Raw genomic sequence first — 10,771 nt, forward strand, 5'->3', positions numbered from 1 at the left:
CTTGCTCCCCGTTGATCAGGCGGGCGTTGGGAGGTGCTGTTCCGTGGACTGCTGCCAGCATCTGAATCCGCTCATCTACGGTAGCCCCCACTCTCCATGAGGCCAGAAGTGCGGTTATGCCAGGGGTGTCAGGTCCAGTAGTCACGGGGACTATCACTGCTGCACTCCCAGGAATCAGTCCTCCACCAATATCCCGATGATTGCCCGCTCCCCCCCCATGTCCTTCCACCACCGGGGCTGGAATAACCTCCTGGACCCCGGGTTGACTTGTGACCACTGTAACTGCAGGTGAGGGGCCATTTCCCTCTGGTGAAGCAATACTGGCTTCGTGAAATTCAAGTCCTCTCCAGCTTTTTCTTTGACCGACCGTCTGTTGGTAGCCCGTAGCTTTCAAACCGGTGAACAATCTTGGCTCGGTCCCATCCTGATCGCTTGTCCATGTTCGCCTGCAGGCTCTAAGCTAAGGGGTAAAGAGAATCTGTGTTTTCTGTGCCTTGTGAAACGCTTGTTTTGGGAGCTCGCAATCTTCGAGTTTCCTGCTATGTTATTAGACCCCGCAGGATTTTATAACATAGGCTCAAATCAATTCCACCGCTGCCACCAGTTAATATAAGCCTGTCACGGGAGACCAGGTTTATCAACACCTTTTTATACCGAGATCATATGATTGAGCAAATTGTAATTTATTTCAGAAAAACACAATTTACACGTTTAACACACTTACTGGGAACAGGGCTAACAAATAAAATCTTCTTTAAACGAAATTCACAAAAATGACCGTGGTAGGAGCCTTCTCCAATGACCGGGAGGTACTCACGAAAGTCCTGGAACTGATTTCCTCATGCAATGCCAGCCGCGACTGCTACGTTCCCAAAAAGTAGGACTTAGAAAATTTCTTGAGTCAAAATCTTTGAAGCCGGCTCGCGTCTATTCAGCACAGAGCATCTTTGAATTTGCAGCTGATGGTTTGGCGCTTGGAATCTGCCGTCCTGATTGGCTGCAAGGTTTCTTATGGGTTTCAGTGTCCTATTCACAAACCTCTACAGCCTATCAGAGCGTGGGAATTCTCCTGCCAGCCAATCACAGATTTGCCGGTATTGTAAAGCCAGGTGGGCACCTTTTCTCATTCTGCAAAGGGGCACGCGCCAACCTGGCCCCTCTGCCTCTTAGCATATTGAGCCAACCCACTGTCCAGGCACCATAGAGTCTGGGTTTTGGCAAATGGTTGCCGGATAGCCCTGTTTTAGCTCAGGACAGAGGTACTCAAGTATAACTGTAATACCCCACAGATACCCAGCAAGCTCTCAGAAACCCCACTAAATTACCACAAATATATATAAGTGCCAAAAGGAGTGCTACTGGGCGTGGCTAATTGTATAAAACAAGGAAGAAGTCCAGAGCAACATCCAATGTGACAAAAATACAGTGAAATACCTATATCAGCGGTGCGCAAACTGGGGAGCGGGAGTTTTATCTGGGGGGGCGCGGGCCGTTGCAGAAGCCCCGCGCTCTTCCCCCAGGCATTTAATTTAATACCAGGGGATCGCACGAGGCCTCTGCAACAAGGAAAATTACCTTGTTTCATACGAGTCTCCATGGCAACGCGGCGTCATTTCACGTGACATCACGTGACCCAAGAGCGTCATTAGACGTATGTGGAATGTAGGAGGGGCGCGAGACCGGGGGAGGCGCAGCTTAAAAAGTTTGCGCTTCCGACCTATATATCTCTTGAAAAAGGGTCATTTAGTTAACCCTTTGGGCAAAGCGTATAAGCCTGCGAGCCACATTCAAGGCATGACCATAATATCACAAGTCCTAACAAGAACTGATTAAAATCCTTATTTACCTCTATAATTAGAGGAAGGATGGTCCTGGCATTGAACCCATAACTGTAATACCCAGTCTGTTCTAACACCGTGGCATCTCTGAGGCTTTCAAGTCCAGACTCCGCATAGACCCATAGGAACCAAGCTTGGTAGCCATCTGGTCTCTTGGAATCCAGGTCTCAGAAATCCCAGTTCATTCATTGGTTATCAGTACATATACCTATTAAACATAGCTCATTAATAAAATATACTGGTCCCTGTTTCTTGTGTGATAAAAATGTTTAAGTCCCCATTCTGGTGTCAGGGATGGAGTAAGGGGATATACTGTCTACACTCACTAGCCTCATCCTTGCCACACTAGCACTGACTTTAAAATTCTACACACAAAAAAACCACTAAGCTTTATCATATAGCTGAAGCATCCCCGGAACCCCTTTACTAGGTTCAGGGTACCTGGGCATCCCTCCTTATACTAGGGATCCCCTGTATGTATTAACCACTTCATGCCCCGTTTACCTTGTCTGGATCATGCTGCAGCAGGAATCCTAGCTGTAAGTCTTAAGAACGTTTTCAGGATCGGCGTTTGCCCGTAGCAATGTGCTTGGCTGTATCCGAGAATCTTACCTAATTCCCAGATCAAACTTTTGGGGTATCCTCTAACCCCGATACATAGACACATTCTGTGAAGACTTTCTCCAGCAAATCCTGAAGCTTACAGCCTAGAAATCTCCTGATCCCAGCACCCCGAAAAAGGCAAAACACAGACAAAACTTTCATGTCACATAATTTGCAGTCACAGCAATGCATTTCCGATCTAGGCCCAAAAGCTGACACTCTAGGACCTCAACACACAGATCAGGGGTAACCCATTGGGATTAACCTTTATTAGTGAGCCTGGGTAATCCTTCACCATCACAGGCCTATCCAACACTTTACAATGCAACCATATGGGATGTTTTTCGACACCTGAATGAGTTATCCAATGCTCACCGCCACTGATTAACATGGGACACAACGGTTTCACTATCCAACGCTACTTCCAGAACAGATTCTGTTGGATAACCGTGGACTGTCTGTATATAATCATGTCCAGAATGTGTGTACTCTGTGTACTTTTATATACGTACATTATTATACATCTGATCTGCACCATGTTTGCCCTTATTCTATATTCTATAAGAAGAAACCACCACCAATCACAGTTTGGAGAGGTTTATTGACACTTACATTTTGTAAGTAGAAAAGCAATACGAGCCGAGTTTTCATACACAAAACAACCTGTTATATCAGAGTGCACTACATTATTTTCGCTTTTGGGTTGATCCTGCTCCCTCTGGAACGTGTGGAGAGATATACATTGAGTGGGACTCCGGGAACAAGTCGCCACCAGAGGTATATGAGCCATTGTCACCCAAATCTTAATCACTGTATATATAAAAGTACATGTCACTTCAACACTTATGATCACTATTGTAAATTGACACTTTCACTTATTGTACACAAAGTGTGGCAAGCACCGTCCAATATCACTTTATGGTGTTATACTTTTCAACTCCTCATCCATTCTTCTATTTTGGCTATGTCAACATTTTTCATACAAACTAGAAGTAAAAGTTAAGGCATGGTTACAGAAATGTTTTACTCCCACTTCGTTATATGAAATACATCTCAGTCAGCATTACAATATATTTATTGTAATAAAGCAAAAAACATAGAGTTTTTACATTTATTGTACCAAGCCAGGTATTTATATATGCAGAATAAGGCCTCGTTCAGGGTGCCAGAGGCAGGAGTTGGAGGGCGCGCGTTCGGGAGGGCGGGCGGCAGTCTGCTGGGCGATGTGTGTACATCCTCCCCAGCAGACTTTTTCAAGAGTTGAGGAGGCGGGGAGGGGGCTACAGACCTGAGGTTAGGGATCGGTGTTGCAGTCTTGAAATCATTCTCAAGAATGATTTCATTGGCTGCCGAGGTCCCAGTGACACTGCTGCAGCTTCAAAAAACGACTTGGTTGTTTATTGAATCTGTAGCCAGCGTCAACTCCGTACTTCGGAGACAGGGCAGCTGCTACCCTGACAACACCAATTAACTTTAAATACATTGTGTCGGACGGCCGCACGCACGTCAGCACGCCCTCCCTCCGAAGCCAGCACCTTGAACGAGGCCTAAGGTTGCACTATTTTGTGGAATGAACAGACATGAAAAAGGTAACAGCAACAGTTTACTCCGTATATCTTCCTAGAATATCACCATCTCTGAATAAGAAATAGTCCTATAAGAGAAAAATAAAGACAAAAAGAATATTTACTACAGGCATTTCATACTTAAAAACAGCAATTCCTTCTGATCATATCCTATCCCTAAAAAAAAAAAAAAACAGGATTGAAAGCTGGAAGCCATTTTCAGCTTCATGGATACCGACATACGGGTAAAAGTAAATAGTGGTTCAAATCTCCCACATCACAGAAGGAAAATGTAAAGTCATACTGGCCAGCGTGTCATGGGGGATTTAGGACCAATATTATGCTGTAGTTAATACATTTTATGATGATTATATATCTATATATACACATATACACACACACACGTGTGTGAAAAAGAAAGTACACCCTCTTTGAATTCAATGGTTTTACATATCAGGACATAATAACAATCATCTGTTCCTTAACAGGTCTTAAAATTAGGTAAATACAACCTCATATGAACAACAACATGACATATTACACTGTGTCATGATTTATTTAACAAAAATAAAGACAAAATGGAGAAGCCATGTGTGAAAAACTAAGTATACCATATGATCAATAGCTTGTAGAACCACCTTTAGCAGCAATAACTTGAAGTAATCGTTTTCTGTATGACTTTATCAGTCTCTCACATCGTTGTGGAGGAATTTTGGCCCACTCTTCTTTACAACGTTGCTTCAGTTCATTGAGGTTTGTGGGCATTGTTTATGCACACCCCTCTTAAGGTCCAGCCACAGCATTTCAATTGGGTTGAGGTCTGGACTTTGACTGGGCCATTGCAACACCTTGATTCTTTTCTTTTTCAGCCATTCTGTTGTAGATTTGCTGGTGTGCTTGAGATCATTGTCCTGTTGCATGACCCAATTTCGGCCAAGCTTTAGCTGTCGGACAGATAGCCTCACATTTTACTCTAGAATACTTTGGTATACAGAGGGGTTCATGGTCGACTCAGTGACTGCATGATTCCCAGGTCCTGTGGCTGCAAATCAAGCCCAAATCATCACCCCTCCAACACCGCGCATGACAGTTGTATGAGGTGTTTATGCTGATATGCTGTGTTTGGTTTTCGCCAAACGTGGCACTGTGCATTATGGCCAAACATCTCTACTTTGGTCTCGTCTATCCAAAGGACATTGTTCCAGAAGTCTTGTGGTTTGTTCAGATGCAACTTTGCAAACCTAAGCCGTGCTGCCATGTTCTTTTTAGAGAGAAGAGGCTTTCTCCTGGCAACCCTTCCAAACAAACCATACTTGTACTGTCATGAACTTTAACATTCAACATGTTAACTGAGGCCTGTAGAGGAAAAAATAAAATAATGGTGTAGCCAGTAAAGGATAGACCCTATCTATCAAGTGTTAATGGTCTCACTCACAGATTAGATTATACATAAAACGTGAATCAGAGATCCTTCTCTCTCTGACAGGAGCCCTTTACGGATCTTCACACGAAAAACTCTGGATAGATGTCAGTGTTCAGATGTGCCTCAATGGGTAGTGACCCGAAAAATGAAACGGAGAGCTTGCAATGGTATAAATATTGCTAACAAATACTGATATATTGAATAAAAGTGAAGGTATCACACACACAATGTCTTAAAACACAGGAACATGGGAGAGGACTAGGAGATGCTGCTGGTTCACCGGGTTGTATGGCTTCTTCACTTCCGCTCTGAAGCAAGACGTCAGCGGAAAAGTCCTCTATGGTCTCTCTGGTTAAACCCTCAGTAAAGGAAAGAGGAATGTTCCAGTCTTGCGGAAAGCCAAAGGAAGCAAGTAGAGGTCCCAGAGGAAATCCAGGCAGGAACAGCATGCGATGGCAGGAACACACAGAGTCATGCAAAGTACTACTCCAGTACTCTGTGCGTTTTGTTCCTGCCATCGCATGCTGTTCCTGCGTGGATTTCCTCTGGGACCTCTCTCCTTGCTTCCTTTGGCTTTCCGGAAGACTGGGACATTCCTCTTTCCTTTACTGAGGGTTTAACCGGAGAGACCATATAGGACACTTCCACTCTGAAGAAATGACATGTGAGGAAGTGAAGAAGCCATACAACACGGTGAACCAGCGGCATCTCCTAGTCCTCTCCCATGTACCTGTGTTTTAAGCAATTGTGAGTGTGATACCTTCACTTTTATTCAATATATCAGTATTTGTTAGCAACATTATACCATTGCGAGCTCTCTTGTTTCATTTTTCAGGGAACTACCCATTGAGGGACATCTGAACACTGACATCTATCTAGAGTTTTCGTGTGAAGATCCGTAAAGGGCTCCTATCAGAGAGAGAAGGATCTCTGATTCACGTTTTATGTATAATCTAATCTGTGAGTGAGACCATTAACACTTGATAGATAGGGTCTATCCTTTACTGGCTACACCATTATTTTATTTTTTCCTTTACATATATTGCACTGCGTGAGTTACCAGCGCTCCCCATACCAGGAAGACGGAATTCTACAACTTTGGACCTGTGAACAGTTCAAAATAAGGGTGTAGAGCACATTTTCTTCACAATATAATAAATCACTTTATTAATCACCATTTGGTGGAGGTTATAATACATTATCACTGATTTGAAGAATAATTATTTTAGTACTATACAATTATTGGTGATATACATTATCATTTGTGAGCACACTTTTTCACTGTACTTTATAGAAGCGCTCGGTTCCTTTTTCCTTTTCTGAGGCCTGTAGAGTCTGAGATGTAACTCTTGGTTTTTTTGCAATTTCTCTGAGCATTGCACGGTGTGGACTTGGGGTGAATTTGCTGGGACGTCCACTCCTGGGACGATTGGCAACTGTCTTGAATGTTTCCCACTTTTGAATAATCTCTCTCACTGTAGAATGATGGACTTTAAATTGTTTGAAAATGGCCTTATAACCCTTCCCAGATTGATGGGCAGCAACAATTCTCTAAGATCATTGCTGATGTCTTTCCTCCTTGGCATTGTGTTAACACACACCTGAATGCTCCAGAACAGCAAACTTTGGCTTTTATAGAGGTGGTTACACTTGCTGATGATCAATTACTCAAGGGCATTTGATTAGCAGCACCTGTGCTACTTAGCATCTTAATTCCTATGGAAGCACTAAGTGTGTACTTAGTTTTTCACACACAGCTTCTCCATTTTGGCTTTATTTTTGTTAAATAAATCATGACAATGTAATATGTCATATGTTGTTTTTCATCTGAGGTTGTATTTACCTAATTTTAAGACCTGCTAAGGAACAGTTGATTGTTATTATGTCCTGATATGTAAAACCATAGAATTCAAAGAGCGTGTACTTTCTTTTTCACACAACTGTATATATTCCATCTGTGAGACAGACACTCCCTCTCCCCCCCACACCCCAGTGTGCATTGAGAACAGGGGGAGGCAGAGTACAGAAGGGCTCAGATTAGCTTCACACCCAGCCCTCAGCAGCCTCTGCCTCCTGCTCACCAATCCTCCTCCCCCTCCTTACTGGGCAGCACAGCAGTGACTTCACCTATTAATCAACGCTGCTGTCCCAGTGTGCTAGATGCAGCTTTAATCTCGCCGAGAAGCACCATTGCTGGTTGCAGCGGTGATTGTAAGGTCAGTCATCACTGCACACAGCACCAGTAGTGTGTGTTTACACATATGTATTCTCAAATCCCACACAAAAAATAAAAAAAAGTTGTTAACATGCCTGGTCTTCTAGTACAACCTTGGTACCTCCATATTCAGGCAGTAAGATTTTGTCACCAACTTTTACACTAACTGGTTGAATATCTCCATTCTAAGGATCAAAAGAGAAGAGTGAGAAAAAAAATGAGTACAAGCAAATGAAAAATAATTGTGATCTTTGCACTAAATACAAAACAATAAAAATAATCTTTTTGCAATGCAATATACAGGATGTCCATCCTCTCTAGTCTCCACATTGTTCTCTACCCCAAATTGTAGCACCTTGTACTCGACTTAGACTAGCAGTTGCGAGGGTCCTCCTGTCCTTGTTCCCCACCCCTTCTTTCCCTTGGTTCTGTCCATTTACAACTACAGATCTCAGATAACAGAATAATGTAAGTGTTTTATGCCTTCGATACTTTGAAACAGTTTTCTAATATTACATATGTTCATTAATAACGGGATTCCAAAATACTTATTTTGAAGGAATGTCGTAGTTATTTTACAACAGAAAAAAAAAAATCTCTTTGCCATTAAGCCTTTGAGCAAATTTTTTTTTTTACAACCTGCACTCACCTACAGGTATTTCATAACAGTCATAGGTGTTAACCCTTTGAGAGCCGCATGAAAGCTTTTACATGATGGGGTCTGGCATTCCAAGGGCCACCCTATGACGTAGTCACTACTTTCTTAGCTTGTTTTCTATGGGACGGCTCCTCTTCCGTAATCAGCGACGCTGCAATCGCGTGTTTGCGATGTGCAGCAGGGGCCGTGGCACGCTGGTGCCTAGGCCCCTCAAAAGGGTTTTATTTTACGAAGACTTTGAGAAATAGCCACCTAAATGTGCATGAATAAACATGCGTAAATTGAACAAAAAACAACTTTGCACATCTTTACTTCTGTAGCACAAAAATTACCTTCCCTTTGGATCCTCCTCCAATAGCTACAACTGTTGCTTGAAGCACTTTCCCTTGAGATTTTTCTGGAAGCATAATTCCTCCTTTGGTTACAGTTTCTGCAGCAAATCGCTCAACGAGAACGCGATCAAATAATGGAAGAAATCTTTTGAAGGCTTGACCTGCCTATAAATATAAAATATATTTTTAGTCAATACATTCAGTTAAGAAACTGGGCAATTGTATTAAATGTTCTTTTTCCCAAAAGGGATTTAGATTTCAGCTCTAACCTAAAAATGAGCTGTTATCACCCATCAACACAAACAAATATATACTATGCTGACCACTCATGATTTATGACATAATGATTTATTACAATGAATGCTTATAAGCTTATTCTTTAAGTGGGGAATTCAGCAACATTCAGACACCACTTTACATCTGTTAAACTTAAACATATTCTTCATACTTGAGTTAGATATTCATCAAAATATTAATTTTAAGTATATTATTTTGGTGCCAGTACATAACTTCGACCCAGCCCAATTTCCCTCTTGAACTTCTACCTACGAAAGGAACAGGTGTAGGAGCAGAATCAATATACTCTGAAGCACCCATAAAATTGCCATTGACCAACTACAGCTTGAAAGCATGCCCCACATGAGCAGGATTTATATTGTATTCAGGACTAGCACCATATGATGGAAAAAAGCCAAGATAAATCTCTTGTATTGGCTAGTTTCAGCTGAAATTTACGCATTAAAGTCCAGGGGGAATTTCAGCCCAAAACATAAGAGATTGCTTCAGATCATATAGAATAAGTTCCAGTGCCATATTTATAAATGACTGCTTAACTACACACCAAGTACATTGTTTAAAAAGAAATACTGTACAGTATCTTATAAAGCGAATAACGAGATCACCCCTTTACAATTGCCATAGAAACTAAAGAAAATTCTAGATGACCTTGGAATGAGTAAGGTCACTATAGCACTGATGGGAATGAGGCTTACATTGATGACAAAAATATTTAAGAGGTAACACCTCAGCAGTGGTGACTTGACCTGTCAATCACTACTGCTGCCAGATCCAGCTTTGATGTTTCTGGTAGCAGTATGATTGACCTGTCAATCATCACTGTGCACAGTGCACAGCACAGGCCATTGGTAACATTTTAGGTACCCTCAATTTTACATTAACGAATAATCAAATAATGTTAGAAATATGATTCCTTTTCCATTTGAAATACGTTTCTTTAAATTCCATGGTACAGTACTTACTATAGAAAATAAATACTATATCTACCAAATGAAGAAATAAAAGGATTTTCAAGTTCATAAAATCTGATTCTATAGAATACCTGCAGGAAACAAAATAAAAATGTTGAATGGATTCCAGTACTATAAAGATGTGGTTTAGTGATACATTGTCACCATTTCTCTTCAAACTACAGTTTCTGTATACGAAACAATTTCTAGAAATGTTACAATGTCCTTAAACAACCTAAATGTTTAATGCACCATGTAATCCAAGGAACATAAGGTTATTTTTGTGTAGCTCTGAATTCTCAAACCTCAGTTGTGTATCAATCACAGGATGAAATGAGACGCCTGCAGTTCAGAGGTAGGGCTACCTTTCAACAACCAACACTAGCGAGAACTAAAAATACAATACTTTTAACATTAATATTTGAGTAATTCGCAGGGTTGTGTGAATTTGTAATAATTTAGATGGACGGAGGGCGGCACTTAAAGAATAACGCACCTTTGGTACTGGATACTTACCATGCTGCTCGATAGGTCTTGGATAATTTCAAAACTGAACCAAACTCTTTCCTCTACACAGAGGGACTGATGTGTCCTTCATCCACGTGAACACAAAGCTCTACCTGCGCATGCGCGACCCCAAACAGGGGTGGGAGGTTAACAGCAACGCTTTCAGTTAATGTGCATGCATGTTAATGTAGATGTATGTAATTCATTAAAAAAACATTGTATGCCTGGTATGGGTTTTAATTTGGATTGTACGAAGCTTCTAAAAGATTGAAACTTAAAATAGACACGAGTGAGGCGCATGAATATGACATCAGTGCGCTGTCCATCTTACGCAATGTTACCTTCGACCTTGATAACGGCCGTTCCAGAACGTTCTGGAAGCA

The 10,771-nt window shown here is 41.7% G+C and overlaps 1 protein-coding gene across 1 annotated transcript; it reads right to left on the reverse strand.

Annotated features, from left to right (window-relative positions):
* Positions 1-3,022: 3,022 nt before the first annotated feature.
* Positions 3,023-10,672, reverse strand: HSPE1 (heat shock protein family E (Hsp10) member 1). The gene is made up of 4 exons (XM_075608203.1): positions 10,398-10,672; positions 8,635-8,799; positions 7,740-7,829; positions 3,023-4,095 (listed from the first exon to the last, which is right to left on the reverse strand). Exons 1-4 carry the CDS (start codon positions 10,398-10,400, stop codon positions 4,045-4,047), a joined length of 309 nt encoding a protein of 102 aa, XP_075464318.1. The 5' UTR covers positions 10,401-10,672; the 3' UTR covers positions 3,023-4,044.
* Positions 10,673-10,771: the final 99 nt, after the last annotated feature.

The sequence above is a fragment of the Ascaphus truei genome, chromosome 7, assembly GCF_040206685.1.
Source record: "Ascaphus truei isolate aAscTru1 chromosome 7, aAscTru1.hap1, whole genome shotgun sequence".
In the NCBI taxonomy this organism is placed as follows: Eukaryota; Metazoa; Chordata; class Amphibia; order Anura; family Ascaphidae; genus Ascaphus; species Ascaphus truei.